This window comes from Musa acuminata, chromosome BXJ3-9 (genome assembly GCF_036884655.1).
Source record: "Musa acuminata AAA Group cultivar baxijiao chromosome BXJ3-9, Cavendish_Baxijiao_AAA, whole genome shotgun sequence".
Taxonomy (NCBI): domain Eukaryota; kingdom Viridiplantae; phylum Streptophyta; class Magnoliopsida; order Zingiberales; family Musaceae; genus Musa; species Musa acuminata.
The window spans coordinates 6,328,046-6,343,993 of NC_088357.1; the positions used below are offsets into that span (position 1 = coordinate 6,328,046).

At 41.5% G+C, this 15,948-nt stretch overlaps 4 protein-coding genes across 6 annotated transcripts; 2 read left to right on the forward strand and 2 right to left on the reverse strand.

Moving 5' to 3' along the window:
* Positions 1 to 2,013: 2,013 nt before the first annotated feature.
* On the forward strand, positions 2,014 to 3,328 carry LOC135648667 (transcription factor JUNGBRUNNEN 1-like). Its single transcript, XM_065166548.1, has 3 exons — positions 2,014 to 2,336; positions 2,429 to 2,721; positions 2,799 to 3,328. Exons 1-3 carry the CDS (start codon positions 2,114 to 2,116, stop codon positions 3,192 to 3,194), a joined length of 912 nt encoding a protein of 303 aa, XP_065022620.1. The 5' UTR covers positions 2,014 to 2,113; the 3' UTR covers positions 3,195 to 3,328.
* A 3,488-nt stretch (positions 3,329 to 6,816) lies between these two features.
* On the forward strand, positions 6,817 to 9,289 carry LOC103997319 (phytoene synthase 2, chloroplastic). 2 transcript variants are annotated; one of them, XM_009418491.3, is made up of 6 exons: positions 6,817 to 7,454; positions 7,784 to 7,834; positions 8,155 to 8,327; positions 8,407 to 8,642; positions 8,734 to 8,926; positions 9,024 to 9,289. In XM_009418491.3, exons 1-6 carry the CDS (start codon positions 7,088 to 7,090, stop codon positions 9,195 to 9,197), a joined length of 1,194 nt encoding a protein of 397 aa, XP_009416766.3. In that variant the 5' UTR covers positions 6,817 to 7,087; the 3' UTR covers positions 9,198 to 9,289. The 2 variants fall into 2 exon arrangements, with proteins under 2 accessions (XP_009416766.3, XP_065022465.1); XM_065166393.1 differs by having other exon boundaries at positions 6,909 to 7,420.
* LOC135648583 (protein FAR-RED IMPAIRED RESPONSE 1-like) lies at positions 9,178 to 12,169 on the reverse strand. 2 transcript variants are annotated; one of them, XR_010501007.1, is made up of 6 exons: positions 11,391 to 12,169; positions 11,125 to 11,240; positions 10,950 to 11,024; positions 10,812 to 10,868; positions 9,560 to 10,333; positions 9,178 to 9,313 (listed from the first exon to the last, which is right to left on the reverse strand). XR_010501007.1 is itself a non-coding variant. In XM_065166395.1 (5 exons), exons 1-5 carry the CDS (start codon positions 11,905 to 11,907, stop codon positions 10,259 to 10,261), a joined length of 840 nt encoding a protein of 279 aa, XP_065022467.1. In that variant the 5' UTR covers positions 11,908 to 12,169; the 3' UTR covers positions 9,336 to 10,258. The 2 variants fall into 2 exon arrangements, 1 of the variants encoding a protein (XP_065022467.1); XM_065166395.1 differs by lacking the exon at positions 9,178 to 9,313 and having other exon boundaries at positions 9,336 to 10,333.
* LOC135650014 (protein FAR1-RELATED SEQUENCE 5-like) lies at positions 12,149 to 15,355 on the reverse strand. Its single transcript, XM_065169065.1, has 3 exons — positions 15,074 to 15,355; positions 14,836 to 14,846; positions 12,149 to 13,436 (listed from the first exon to the last, which is right to left on the reverse strand). The coding sequence occupies exons 1-3, from the start codon at positions 15,353 to 15,355 to the stop codon at positions 12,149 to 12,151; spliced, it is 1,581 nt and encodes a 526-aa protein (XP_065025137.1).
* Positions 15,356 to 15,948: the final 593 nt, after the last annotated feature.

Here is a 15,948-nt window from a genome sequence, read left to right on the forward strand (position 1 = left end):
AATAAAATCTTAATTGTTGCATTATTTACATGGAGTTTTTCTTTTTGTAGGAAGACCATTTTCCAAAGTGTATCTTCTCCTTATGTGAGTTAAACAAAATCTTTTCTTAGGTGATTAAATAATTAGTTGCGAACAATTGTAATCAATTTCATGACCTAAATAATAATAATTTCTTATTATCGTTATCGTTTTAACGATAAATTCTCTCAAAAAGTCACTTTAGTCTACGATCATATTCTTTTAGTATATTTATCATGATCCGATCGGATGAGATAACTAATTTATTAATTTTTTCGAGATCATTAGTCGAAAAATAATTACTCTCGAATTAACGATAGTGCATTTATAAGTCAACTTAAGAGTTACTCCATCTAGATGTAAGACTAAATATATTTTCTAAACCCCGTAAAACTATCCGAGCACCAATATTGACTTAATAAGGAAAAAAACAAAAGATTTCTCCATGAGTCACTCAATCACCACGAATGACGATGGAATCATCTTTAGTCGTCATGTGGTCCTGCCACTAATTTCTTCGATGCAATTGGACATCATAAGAACATTTTAGGTTAAGTAGAAGCTTGGTCCATATTTTTTCCGAAGCATATAATGCACACAAAAAACCACTTGTAACCTTCAAGGAATCTAAAAAGTCTAGCAACGAAGAATAGTCTTAAGTCGAGCTGAACTTTCAACTCTTCTTGCTCAAGGCAAGACAGACATCCTACTAAGTTGAAGAACGATGGAATGCACCTTAATGGCCATGCACGGTCCATTCTTGATGACGAAGTTCCGTATGCTCCTCTTATTTCTTTGATGCAAAGACACATTTACATCGACAAGGATGAATAGTCTTCCTTAGAATCGAATATTTGATCCCCTTTATTCGAGACAAAACGTACCTTAATTTTCTAAGCTATAATAGGACGTGTATGATACGCATGAACAACATTGGAATGTTCTTGACTCCAATCTTTGACCACACTTAGATGCGGTGTCCATCCTTTGCTAAAACCTATAAGGATGATGAAGACACAAGATTCACAGGCATGAACGAAATTAGATAGAGTTGGCCATTCATTCCCATTTATTTCAGGCAATAGGTACCTTCAAGTGAGTACACATATGATTCACAGGCATGAACAACGTCGCAACGCACTTTAGTCTTCGCAAGTGGTCGAAGATCCATTTTTGGCACTCCCATTTCTTTAATGCAAGTAAAATTATAATGATATATAGTTTAGTAATAACATTTTCCCTCAAGAAAATAATAGCAGTAGATAATTCAGAACGAGCCGCTGTGCTGGGATTGCTATAAGAGATTGGAATCGAGAATAGGGAAAAATGTTTGATATCATGCAGTATGACACTATATATTTGTATTGATTTCTTTCTCCCACTTGTAGTAGATTGTTCATGGCATGCTCACCCTTGCAGAAGTGATGGAAAGAACTGGCGTGCATGCGTGTTGATCTGCCATGAACCTTGCCATTCGCTCACTCGATCGTCTCTTCATCTTTCATCAGCCCACCTCATGGGAAAGGAACAGATTCCCAGCAGACTTTGAGGAAAGCATGGGTTGGAACTCTTTGTATTGTTCCTGCATTCCTATGTCACCTGGAACGATTCCACGCACGTTAAACAAAAAGAAGAGGGTGAAATGACTAGTAGATCAATGGCTGGAGCTTCCGCTGCATGCAAGTTTACACTCGTCATCCTGTCAATAGCCACAGACACTCGACGCCCGAGGACGGACTTTGTCATAGATCAGATGGTTGGATTCTTATCATCTGAAGACAAAGACCAAGCTTGATGGTGATATATTTGACATACATGACAGTGCAGATCCGATGTCGAAGAAGTCAAACAGAAAGAAATGTAGAGAGAGAGAGAGAGAGAGAGGTCAAAGGTGATGACTTGACTGAGGCTACTGACTGCCACCTTTGGTGACTCCCGCTGGTTCTATATATCTTCGGCTTCACATTTATACGCTAACGAAGAGGGTTCTGGTAAGAGTCTCTTTGCTTGCAAACACCTGAAACTTTGCTACATGAACAAAGAGCCAATCGTAGACAAGGATAAGAAGGGGGAGTAGAAGAAAGGAAGAATAATCATGGAGGAGAGGAGGGAGAAGAGTGGAGAGCAGCAAGTGAGGGTAGTAGAGGAGGAGGAGGAGGCGGCGGAGGATGATCCGGTGCTTCCGGGGTTCCGGTTTCATCCCACGGATGAAGAGCTCGTGGGTTTCTATCTGAGGAGGAAGGTGGAGAAAAAGTGCTTCAGCATAGAGATCATCAGAGAGATTGACATCTACAAGCATGATCCGTGGGATCTCCCAAGTAAGTTGAATTCCCTGTCCACCTCATTTATGATCCTTAGCCCTGAAGCAAGATGGTGATAGTGTTCATGTTTGCTTGTGGTTCATCCGTAGAAGTTGTGTCCGCTAGAGAGAAGGAATGGTACTTCTTTTGCTTGAGGGGTAGGAAGTACAGGAACAGCATCAGGCCTAACAGGGTCACCGGATCCGGATTCTGGAAGGCCACCGGCATCGACAGGCCGATATATTCTGCGAAAGACCCCGGCGGCGAATGCATCGGCCTGAAGAAATCCCTCGTCTACTACCGAGGAAGTGCAGGAAAAGGCACCAAGACGGACTGGATGATGCACGAGTACCGGCTTCCTTGCAAGAACTCCGACACCGCCACCCCCAGCATACACGAAGCTGTAAGCCTCCTTCCCCTTCTCGATGTGCTGCATATTCCGTAATCATATTTCCAGAACATTCTCCTTCCTATGTACAGGAAATCTGGACGATATGTCGAATCTTCAAGAGGAACACCTTCAAAAAGAGCTGGAAGCAATCGAACAACGTGAAACTCCCAACTGATTCGAGCTCCAAAAGTAGCAGCTTCGAGTCCGACGACGGCGGAAACGAATTCAAGTTCCTCGCCTCCTCCAGCTACCTTAACGAGGAAGAAATGAAGTACGTCGGCAATTGCTTTGGGGAGAACGAGCAGATCTATGGGAGCCAGTGGAACTCCATGGCGCAAGCTCCCACGCCAACGTTGCACTCCGACGTAGTATCGACTACTCCTAGTGTGAACGACTTCTTCAGAGACGGCAACTGGGACGAGCTTGGAAGGATCGTGGGCTTCATGACAGACCAAAGTGTGGCCTCCTGTTGCCAATACCCCTAGACTTCTTTGGTCGCATGTGCAGGTGGCAACAAGAAGATGAGGAAGACGATGAGTACATGCAACGTCGACGTCTGTGTGTCGGATTCTATGCGATGTTAATTACTGAGTTCCAAAAGCACGGAAGATTTGTGTGAGTTAATTCTACCACTATGGGGAAATATTGCTAATTTGTCATGGAAGTTCTTCTAACTTGACCACTTCCTGCAATCCTTGTACAATGTACTGCTTTCAGTAAAAAGAATATGCTTGCAGAACATTTCCTTGCAGTGATGATATTGAGGCAAAGTTTTCTCCCGTATGAATGATGTATGAAAGAGAAATCTCACAAACCATCCCTGTATGATTGCTTGTTTCATCCACTTGCTTTGAATGATTCAACTTGCATTACATGAGTGAAAATGATAGATGTTTAATAGGGGTTACAGGGTGAGATCAGCTGCTATATCTTTTTCGGAAGGATGTTTTGTTTGTTCTACCTCAAGACACATTGTTCCATCAATAGTTGACACTGTGCGTAAACAGGTGGCCTGTGGAAATCTAAGAAACACCAAGTGGCTACTTGCCACATCCAGTCTTCCATGGAAGAAGCTTATATGGTTTGTTGACTTAGAGAAAAATTGGAGCCCATATGGTTTGTTGACTTAGAGAAAAATGGAGCACATCTTCCATAAATACTTATGTTGACTCGACTTTGATGAGCTGAAATGACAGGCAATTAATTGGTGTAGAATTCAGGAATATACTGTAATAATGATGGTTTTTATTAGGTGATGAATATTTATAAGGAAAAGATTTTTCTCGACCAACAATTTAATCTATTATTGATTCTCAAATTGATTAAGGATATAAAAAATAGTTATTCCTTGTGCGTCGCTATCATAATATTTCATTATGCTCTCATAAAATTGAGCTTGAACCGATATAATTAAAATGTCTTATTATTGAAAGGTTTTGTGAGGGAGTATGTTAATTAATCAAAAGTATGTACATGGAAAATATAGTGTTAATATTTGATAATTTGATCTCTAACAAAATGAAAATCTATAGTAATATATTTGACAACTTAGACGTATAGATAGGTGGCACCGATATTAAAATTGATCATACATGAGAAAATATATTTTTTTAAATCATAGAGAAATATTTGAAAATGCTTGCTTTTCTGAACATATGACAAGCAGGTATATACGTCGTCTTATTCTTAGAACGACTTAAGTCACGACCACAGCAATGGCGCGCATCGTTCGTAAGGATAGTGTCTTATCTTAGTCATGTCTTACGTCACGATTCAAGACTCGAATGCCTTTTACAAAGAAGAATTCTACAATACATAGTAACGCTAAGATGCATTGAGGTTACCGACAACCAGCAGTTCAGAAACGTGGGCCGGATCGTGCCAATTGGACCGACCCAACATTTGCTTTCACTTGTGCGAGGTTGAGATGCCTTCGATGTTGTTGTGCATGCAATCTCCTGCGTACGGCAGCAGCCACCTTATGCCTTCCAAAATTAAGGTTCGCGGAGGATCCAATAAGAGCAAACAAGCTTCCAAAGTGGGAGAATGGTATTCAACGCAATAATGACAGGGTGATGATATATACAGAGACAAAGCATGATAGCAAGCATCTTTACTCGAAGATTCTGGCATGTAGTTAAGAGTTGGAACATGTCATACTTCCAAGACTAGCTTTAATGATCACTTCTACTTTGCTGGTCCGTACTCGTGTTGATCATTTCATGCGTGCAGCATTGCTTTGTCCTCATTCAACCATCAGTACTTCATTGATTTCACTAACTCATATCCCAAAAAATATGTATCCTTACCTGTGGCAGCAAGAAAGAGAAGCACTTGCATGCAAACGACATCTCTACAATGCCTCAGTCTGCAGACTCACATGCATACATATATGAAAAAGCCAATCGAGAAGAATGGACCACACTGCAAGAACCCCAAGGTCCAGAGAGAGAGAGAGAGAGAGAGGGTTGTATGCATAGATCATGAACTGCACATGATGGCTAACGTGAAGACCAAGGAGAATTGCTTCATCCAACCATTTCTTGTTTGCTGCAGCAGCAATTGTTTTAATGGAAGCTTGCAGCGAAGCCTTAAACTATGTCTCAGCAAGGATCTTGACAGATTAAGATTCTTTGCATGTCTCGATTCTTTTTCCTTAACCAACAGTTGATCTCATATGAAATCTTGAGATGTTAAGCTCAAAAATGATTGAGGAGATCCAGTTCTCCCCTACAAGCAGGAGAGGATCCTAATTTCTTCCTCCTGAACGAAATCTCACTGAAAGAATCAATCCCCACCCAAAGATTATGACAAACATGAGCATTCCCTTAGATGTGATGTTGGACCTAAATTGATTCTTTGGTGCAATACTTGGATATACTCAGCTATATCAGACAAATAATGGCCAGCCTCCAATTTGTCTTCTTTGGGCGGGACTTTTGTTGTTTGATTATGTAGATTTGGCCAATCACATCCCATCTTATCCTTCGAGGATAGATATAGTTTAGTTCTATCGACTGATCCGATCGATCTCCACTCTCTGTGAGTTGAATATTTCTTAATAATTATTATATCTTGAAGTCACATTAATAGGAAAAATATTTTCCACCAACCATAATTTGACACGCACTATTAGTAAAACTCGAGTGATAAAGACATCAATTCGTAAAATATTTCGCTCGTACCTTATAGACGATAGGACGGAGAATATTTTGTTCGTACCATATAATATTCTCCCTCATTAATCTGATAGAAAAAGTCACTTGGAACACGATAAACAAGGTTAATTATTATTTACTAAAATTATTTCATCCTTGTCAACTATAGCATCGGATAGATTATGTCGAAAATTCTATTCGACCTTAATCTTCATGTAAGAGTGTACAATCGAGTCTACATTAGGCCCCAAGCAAGTGTTCAAGCTTCCACTCAATCACATCGGACTACTTACACAAATCTAAATCAAATCAGCTTGTTCCAGGTATCATTAATATTTATATTATCGCACATTAATATGCTGACTCATAAAATCTTAATACATGTAGATAGCTATCCAATCTTCCTATTCATGCATCTGTAAGACCAACACACCTACTCGTTAAACCTCAATAAAAAGGCCGACAGTTTGATCTCTGTCAGATACAACAATTGTTTGTACGATTAAATACTTCGATTTGTTGACCGATAAATCCCAATCCCAACACTTAGCTACCAAATCAAAATGGCTATATGACATCTTACCCAACTTCAAAACATGGGTAGTAAAATTGGAAGAATGTGTGAACATATGCTTTGAATGGCGGCCAACAGAGTAACCTCCAAGACTGACATGTAAATTTGTTTGATGAAAATGCTTGTTTTCATACAGAGAACATCCAATCTTTCTATTCATGCACACGTAAAATTTGAATGATATGTTTGTGTTTATGCAGATCTCTCTCTCTCTCTCTCTCACACACACACACACACACACACACACACATATATATATATATATAGAGAGAGAGAGAGAGAGAGAGAGAGAGAGAGAGAGAGAGAGAGAGACAGATGCTGATGGGTTTCACCTCAAATTGTTCTGGGAACAGAAGGCAAGAGCATGTGGCTGAAAGCAGCGAGGTGCGCAAGGTCTTTAGCGGCCTCGGGATCTCCACGTCGTCGGCCAACAACCAATGGCTACGGCCTGCAGCATTTAAGACGGACAGCGGCGCCAAGCAACCAAGTGGATGCCTGTCTCGGCCTCTCCGATAACCAATCGACGACCCTTGTGCTTCTTCCCCTCCCACACACACATTCCAGTGCTCCTCGTCACCTTCAGAAAGAGAAAAGAGATCGGAAGACGAAACTAAGCAGCGTTCGATCGGTACATGTAGCAAGGCTGATGTCTGGCTCTGTTGTTTGGGTTGTGTCACCCAAGGAGACCAGCAGGAGCTCTGGGTTCAGCCAGTTCGCGGGGGTGAAGAGGAGATGGTGGAGGAGCAGCAGTGCGGGGTGGAGCTGCGCCCGGTCGGCGTCGACCGCCCGCCGCTCGGTCTCGGCCAGCTTGGTCGTCACACCGCCGAGATCCTCCGAGGCGTTGGTCTACGACGTGGTCCTCCGGCAGGCGGCGCTGGTCGGCGAGGCGAGGAGGAAGAGGGCGGTGGACGCGGTGGAAGCCCCGCCGGCGCCGCTGCGAGGGGACCTACTCGACGCGGCGTACGAGCGGTGCGGCGAGGTGTGCGCCGAGTATGCCAAGACTTTCTACTTGGGTAATTATGAGACCTTGGATCTGCAGCTCGCTTGGCTGCTGCAGTTCATTCATATCCTTGTGTTGCCTTTGCTTTGATCAGAAGTCAACAAAACTTCACATAATCTCGAGGCATTTGTCTGATTCCAGCCAAAATCTGGACCTTTTCTTCTGCTTTATATGCTTCTGTTCCATGTCGTGTTGTTTCATCAGCCAAAATCCAGATACAGGGGTTCCTCCTCCTCCTCCTCCTTCCTTTTCCTCTTTCTAGGGAACGCATGATGTCTTCCTTTTAAACAGATTTAGTTCAAATGATCACTGTTTCATTTGATGCAATTCAATTATTTTCAGGAACAATGCTTATGACTCCTGAGAGGAGGAGAGCCATTTGGGCAATCTATGGTATGTCACTTTTCTGCTCATGTGAATCTTCTGCAAGTACGTCCACCTCTCTTTAGCCTTGCCAAACCGAAAGGACCTGAAGGATTTCTTGTAGCAGATGATAACCAGCGCACAAGAGCCAAGAAACATATACTCTCTTCCGAGACTAGCTCACTCTAAGTTGCTTAGATTCAGAATCTATGCAAAATTGCCTCGCATAAATCATGACAATCAGGATCGAAAGATCCGCATCACCAGCAAGAACATATAGCAAGCTCTTTCCGTTTCATCATGTGGTTACTGAACACTCACAGAGTTGACTTTTCTGCTTCGATGTTCAGTGTGGTGCAGAAGAACCGATGAACTCGTGGACGGCCCTAACGCTTCCCATATAACACCCACTGCGCTGGATCGCTGGTCGAACAGGTTGGAAGATCTGTTTGCAGGCCGTCCATATGACATGTATGATGCAGCTCTATCCGACACCGTATCCAATTTCCCGGTAGACATGCAGGTAAAGATTCTCCGAGTATGTAGGTATGTAGTTGTGGTGATGCTTGAAGTGGCGGTCTTACATCTTCCTCCGCGTGCAGCCATTCAAGGACATGATAGAAGGAATGAGAATGGACCTGCGGAAATCGAGGTACAAGAATTTCGACGAACTCTATCTCTACTGCTACTATGTCGCCGGCACGGTGGGGCTCATGAGTGTGCCGGTGATGGGAATTGCCCCACACTCGAAGGCCTCAGCCGAGAGCGTCTACAGCGCAGCATTAGCTCTTGGCATCGCGAATCAACTCACCAACATACTCAGGGATGTCGGAGAGGAGTAAGTTTCTCTTGCATCAGCATCCGTTCCACTGTAGAGATCGATCCTGTGTCGGATCACATTGCTTGAACTCCGCTCTGCTTCCATTCAGCTCCAGGAGGGGGAGAGTGTACCTTCCTCAAGATGAACTGGCCCACGCTGGTCTGTCAGATGATGACGTCTTCGAAGGGAGGGTGACAGACAAATGGCGGACCTTCATGAAGGGTCAAATTACGCGAGCCAGGATGTTCTTCGACGAGGCCGAGAAGGGCATATATGAGCTGAACTCAGCCAGCAGATGGCCGGTATGATATCAATTTAAGCATGACAGAAACCCCATGCGACACTCCTTTCCTCTTCCCGCAAACACTCTCCTATTTGTTCCTCTTCTGTATCTTTCAGGTTTTGGCTTCGTTGCTGCTGTATCGGCAGATTCTGGATGCCATTGAAGCAAACGACTACAACAACTTCACCAAGCGTGCATACGTAGGGAAAGCAAAGAAACTGGCTTCATTACCCATAGCATATGCCAAGGCAGTAATTGTAGGCCCTTCAAGATTTGTAGGAACACTATAAGTATAATCTTCATTTGCTTTCTCATTGCAATCACCAAATGTAAATTCTAAGTTGACTCGTTCTTCTCACCTCAGCAGCTTATATTTCTGGTACTATCATTTGTTACAAATACATACCTGTTAAAATGTATATAAATAGTTTTTACTTCAAATATATAAATTATTGCACTTGTAAATATAAAAAGTATATCGGATGAGAAAATACAAAAAGAGAAAGGCTGCAGCAGTTCGTCCAGTACTCAGAGTCTACAAGAATTCAATGTTATTCTACATGATGCTATCTAGTAATTTAGTATCAGATATGACAAGCTTCTCATGAATGGAGGTTTGCCCAAACTTCCAATGGATGAATAGAGAACTCACATGAGAGACACTAGTGATGGAGCTTACTGTTTTCCCCTTGCCTGCAGCAACAATTAGCATCAAAGCTTAGCCAATAGTGTCCATGATTTTGCCTGAAACCTCTGATACATAATGCTCTTCGTATGGCCGTTGACGCAGCAAATATTTCAAATCAGGTCTCTAGCAATGGCATATCACAAAAATGCATTTCTGCTACACTTGATCCACTCGGACAAATACATCTACCATACTCGACAAGAGAATTCATGTTGGCATCTGCAGTTGTTTCATTTTCAATCCTTCTGTATCTCTTTACCATGGTTGTAGCCTTTTTCTAATGCATTTCCCAGCTGAAACTAGCTGCTGTTTGTTTCACTTGTCCTTCAAACCTCTTTCCCACAATAGTAACCATTTTCTAATGCATTTCCCAACAAAACTTCCACCTACCATTCTGATTAACGAACCACAATCTTAGCCAGAAAATAACCAATGCTGACAAACCAATTATACTTGTAGAACATGAGAACAGAAAAAAACGCAAATGGGGCTGAAGACTTTCCAAGCCAGAAAATACTTGAGATAACCGTAAAAATGTAGCTGAAGGGAGCATGACGAGCTATTGAACCATCAAAGGAATGGGCGTAATCAGACCATATCTGCACTGTGAAGGTTGACAGCTCATTTTCTTTCTTGATATACATCTGAATTTGCAATCTGTATTCAATCCCATGAGGCATAACTTTTCTTGTTATCTAACTGCAGTTCTTCACCATTGAACTGGGAAGTAAATAAGACCTGTCGATGGAGAGCCAGATGCAGGATTAATAATTATCATATACTAGAAGATCTAACGGAGTTTCTTTGTGGTCAAGAATCCAAATTCTTATTCATTAATGAACACAAAATTGCAAAATAGGCATGTTTCAAGTTGTAGAATCTGCCCAAAATATGGGTGGCTAAAGCATCCCTAAACGGACACAGCTAATCGACCAAGTAAAACAGAATTCCATTCACAAGGAAACTAACGTTTATAGAAAATCCCATACTGGTATGGTAAATTGTAAGGCATTTACATCTGAGACTGGGAAAGTCTGCACATCATTCTGTAAAATTAGTTCATGAAATATATTACTTGTCTATGACTTAATTGGTCTACCATCATGTGGTGCATATAAGCAGCATTTTGTACATTTTAAAACAGATCAAACAACGGCAGCACCAAAAAGATAAGAGCAAAATTGAAACAGTAAGTTTCTTGCAAGTACATGATTACCTGGCTCAACTGAGAGCTATTATGAAATGGTTGTTGTAGTGTAGTAGCTGAGGATTCCTGCATCAATTAAATATTAATAAGTTAATATAAGCAAACAAAAGAATTCAAAGTTTGAAGCATGCAGTTTATATTACATACCTGATTAAATTGTGCAATTCCATGGAAACCTTGTACACCATTAAGTCCAAATTGATGAGCAGATACAAAAGACCCCTGCGTAACATTGATCAAGAGCATAAATGCAACTGCAAGTGAATCATACAAAAAATAACAGCACTAATAACAGTGTGCATTTGCATAATGAAGGAGGTACCTGTATGAACTGAGTTGGAACAAAAAACTGTGGAGGATTCCAACCATTAGAAGTAACATCAGTTGATAAGGGTCCTTCAGCAATGCCCACTGGAACTTCTGCCTCATCAGATGCTCCTACGTTAAGTAGAATAGATAACTACATGCTACAGTGTAGAGAATATCGCTTTCTGAAATCCAAAAAACATAAAGAGAAGATGACAACATAAGCATGTAAAGAAAAAGTGAGAAAAAAAAGACAATGCTCGAATGAAGTTCCATACAGACCTCGTGATCCCTTTTGTCGTTTATTTGAGCCCAGCACATTTAGAAGGCTAGGATGGGGGTCCACATTCTTCTTCCTTTTACCACTTAACCCGTGCGATCCACCACTGTTACTTCCATTCTGAACCAGATTCTGCAGTTGACCCTTTGAGGCAGTGGTTGAGGCAGTCTTCTCAAGTAGTTTGGTGTATAAAATGCTTTCAACCTGTTCCAGAAGCTGATCTGATTGGCTTTCCATGAAAGCATATGTTTCTGCATTCTCTGCAGCCTTCACTGCAATTTGATACAATATGTGGCACAATGAGCGACAACGTCCTGCTAGAGATGATTTGTGATTGCCATCAAGAACAAAGTTATGATTATGTGTTATGAAATGTGCTTTAGCATCTTTCCTCCATCTTTTCAAAATGTAGTGTGGTGGGAGATCCTTGATGTTTCTTAAGTCGAGTACTTTCAAGGCATGGCAACACTGGACCCCAACAAACTCAAAACTTTTTGCAGCTACATAAGCCTGTACCATCTAACAAGTCAAAAGTAACAAAGTGTGCTTTTGTTTTCTCATCGGTATTAACCTCATACTTTGCTACAGTTCCAACCTCACAGCAGGAATAAAGCACACAATTCCTGAACAGCTCAAACTCTAATCTAAACATCTCAAAGATTGCAGGGGCATATGCATTTGCAGCTTGCCAAAGCATCTGCAGAGGAGGTATTCTGTTCGTCCCTTGGTTTGCAAGATAATCAACTTGTCGTTCTGCATATCATTGCTCTTCTAATAACTTTTCATACTGCCTTAAAAATGGCAAAAGATCAATCTCTGGTGTCAAGAATTCATTCATAACACTGTGCAAGTTCTCATTCCGTAGTGTATTTGTTAAGTCTGCAGAAAAAACTTGACGTCCATAGACCAACGCCCACTTCTTTTTTCCATACAACTGACCTAACCATTCATTGTCTCTTAGATCATACTTTTCCAGCATTACCTCCCATGCAGAAAGGAATTCCTGCTCCTCCTCAAAGTCATACATGCATCTGCCAAAATCATCTGCAAAAGTTTCATAGCCTTGGAAAGCATGACGAAGGTACCTTTTGGCATTCTGATATATGTGCCATGCACAAAGACGGTGAGTTGTGCCAAGCCATGCAGCAGCAATTGCATCACTGATTGCTGAAAACTGATCTGTTAAAATTGTCTTTGGCTGTTTTCCACCCGTTGTGTTCTTGAAAGTCTCCAACAACCATTTAAAGGATTCTAAACTTACATCATACAGGAATGCAGAACCAAAAATAATTATTTGTTTATGATGATTAACACCAGTGAACAGCACCAAGGGTCGGTCATAATCATTTATTTGATAGGCTGTGTCAAAACATATTATGTCACCAAAGTAATGGTAATCCATGATGGATTTTGGATCTGCCCAGAAAACATTTGTCAGTTGCTCGGCTTCATCAACTTGTACGGCATAAAAGAAAGATGGGTTATCCCCTTTCATCTTTTGCAAATACTCCATCAAAGCACCTGCATCACCACTCTGCATGTTCTTCATACGCTTTGATCTGAGATAATTTTTGCAACTAGCAGGAATTTGACTGGCACCTTGTCGGCCTCCAGTCTGAAACTTAGCTAACAGCCTTTGTGACCTCAACATTTGAATATCTAAGGGAGCTGTGAGCTGATGGTTATGGTCAGCTACAAATTCAATCACACAATATTTGCCGTCAGGTGTAATTTTGATTGCCAAACGTGCAGGGCAACCAGTTCTTGTTTCTGATCCTGTTTTCTTGGCCTCATTTGTTATGTTGGTTGGACGATACCCTTCTCTTGAGCACACATAAACTATAGATCTAGTAACATTCCTAGCAGATTTATCCCACCAACCTTTCCGAACACTGAAACCAACAGTTCCAGCATACCTAATGTAAAACTCATATGCCTTAACTTCATTTGAGAAAACCATTCCAACTTTTGGCTCTCCACCTGCATTTAATGCATCATCTGTGGGAGCATGTGATACCACTTCTGTAATTTCCTTGTCTTCTTGGAATCTAACAAGGGGGTAAAGGAAAATCAGTTATTCTAAAAATACTAGCTCAAGAGGTGTTCACAAAAGCATGAAGCGATAGGAGGAACATACAAGTCAAAGACGTAATAGATGCATATTGGAACAATGAATCACTTCTATATCTGCTCACGGATGATAAACTTCTAAAACCACAGCATCAATTTACATACACTATTCAGTTGGAAAGACTTGCATCATGAAATTCAACAAAGCAACAAACTGTATATTTCTTTGCCAAGAAACTGAGGACAAATTGCAAATCTACACCATAATTTGTAGGTGCAATATCATCCTTAAGCACTAAGTCCCTGACCATACACATTGATTCAAACCATGAAGTCAACTTTGGTTTTATTGGATGCATTAATTGCTTTCACCAACTTGCGGTCTGTTCACAATCCCAAGAAGCACTAGAACGACAAGCAATAAAACCTACATAATCTACACTCTTAGTAGCTGTTCACTCTTCTTTGATGCCAAATCTGGCACAGACATTGTGTGTAATATTTGCTCACTTGTTACAAATTTCTCAATAAGAAAACAAGCATGGATGAAGGCAACAGAAAACGACAGCTTCACTTCATGCATCTTCAAAGAAACAGAAAGGCAAATTAAATTTGTTTTGTGTACAGTAAGTACACACCATTATTAGTACTAAACCTTTAAGAAATATATTGTGATGCTATATGCAAGCTGTAGGTAAACCCTTCTCAGATGGAGTTGCATGGTTCATCAGCATCGTGCTTTCTAATGATTCTTCTCAGCAAGAAAACCGGAATGCCAAAATCCAGAGATCCTACTCATATATTCCTGTTGAATCGATCATTATTAAGATTCCAACACAATTAACTTACATGAATGGTAGCACCAAGATATTTCTTTCTTCTCTCTTATATAGGATGAAAGACAAGGTCACACAAATGCTATCTTGATGTGTGACAAAAAGTAATTTTATTCGTGATCATAACATGCTTCATATAAAGAATACTCAATCACTAGTATAAGGTTTTCATCATACATTTTATCACTGATGCTCCTTGTTTATCCATAAAGTCAACTATTAAATATTTTCTCCTAATCTGACGAGGTTATCTTTAGATAATCCAAAAATAGCTAGAAAGAATAAACTAAACATTGACAAGATCTATTGAAAGATGCCAATACGGCAGATCCTGTACTTATTAAATGTCCAAAAAGACAAATGATTCTATAAGCAAAATATGGCTAGACGATGCTAGTCATCTTGATAAATGACTTACTGACACCAAGAAATACTCAAGAGCTTAGCCTAAGAGTCTATAAGAATATCTTCTAACTGTAATTCATCTCTGCTAAGAAATCATCCTCCAATACCCCGCTGATGCCTTCCAGCCAAAGCTTACCTTGAAGGAACCTACAAAGTGCAGGAACCAGTGGCCATTCAACAAAACGTGAACAACCAAACTGCCTGATCGAAAAACTCAATCCATGTGGCCAGAAAGTGTGAGTACTCCAACAATATGATCAATAATTGTAGCCCTCCGTATGTCGCAGCTATCACTAACGTCTGGTTCTACTAAAAAATTCTTCATGATCCAATGTAATGGGGAATTCTGCAACTAGAAGAATTCATAAGCATACCTTGGTAGGCCTTTTTATGCCTGCTCTATTTGTTCGTTTCATCAAGTACATAAGAATTATATCTCTCCTTTCTTCCTTTGTGTACCTATACACTCTCACACCAAGTGCTCTCAATAGCTGAGATTGACTAGCATTGGCTGCAGGGTTTGTCTTACCACCATCCTTCACTCTAGCCTTTGATGTGGTTGCCAAACCAGCTGAAGAAATTGGTTTTGGCCTCACATCTTTCTCCAAAGATGTGACAAACTTTTCTAAGACTGCCACTCTGAACCTCTTGACCATGATCCTCTCCAGCCGGTGCTACCTTCTCAGTTGAGCTCTCAACTTAAAAAACCTCTGCAGCATCCTGATCTTTCTTAGCTCTTGACACCTTCTGCACAAGCCTGTGAGCTCTCGCTTCCGTTTCCCAACACTAGAAATGGAACTCCTCCTGTATATCAGATAATTGCCCTGCCAACACAAGAACCTCTGCATGATGAGCGCTCTGCTGCCTGCCGACCTACGGTTAGAGCCCGTCTGAGCCTTGAACCCCAATATCTCACCGTAGCCGTAATAGAAGGTCTTCGCGGCCTCCACGGACTCAAATTCCGTGCCTACCGCCGGCGCCAAAACCACGCCCTGACCTCCACCAGCCAGCACATGACCTGGCAGAAGCCCGTGGTTGGGCTCAGCGACAAACTTCGAAACCATCCAACTGCAATGCTCCTTCCGCACCACCTCCATCATCGCCTTGCACCTGCCCTCCCGCGGCGGCGGAGCTGGAGGCTGGCCGTGGCCTGGGGTGCCGACCTGCCGCATTAGGAGGTAGCTCCGCATGACGGAGGCCACGCGGAGCGCGCACTCCTTATAAAGCGTCTGCCCCCGCCCCCCCGACG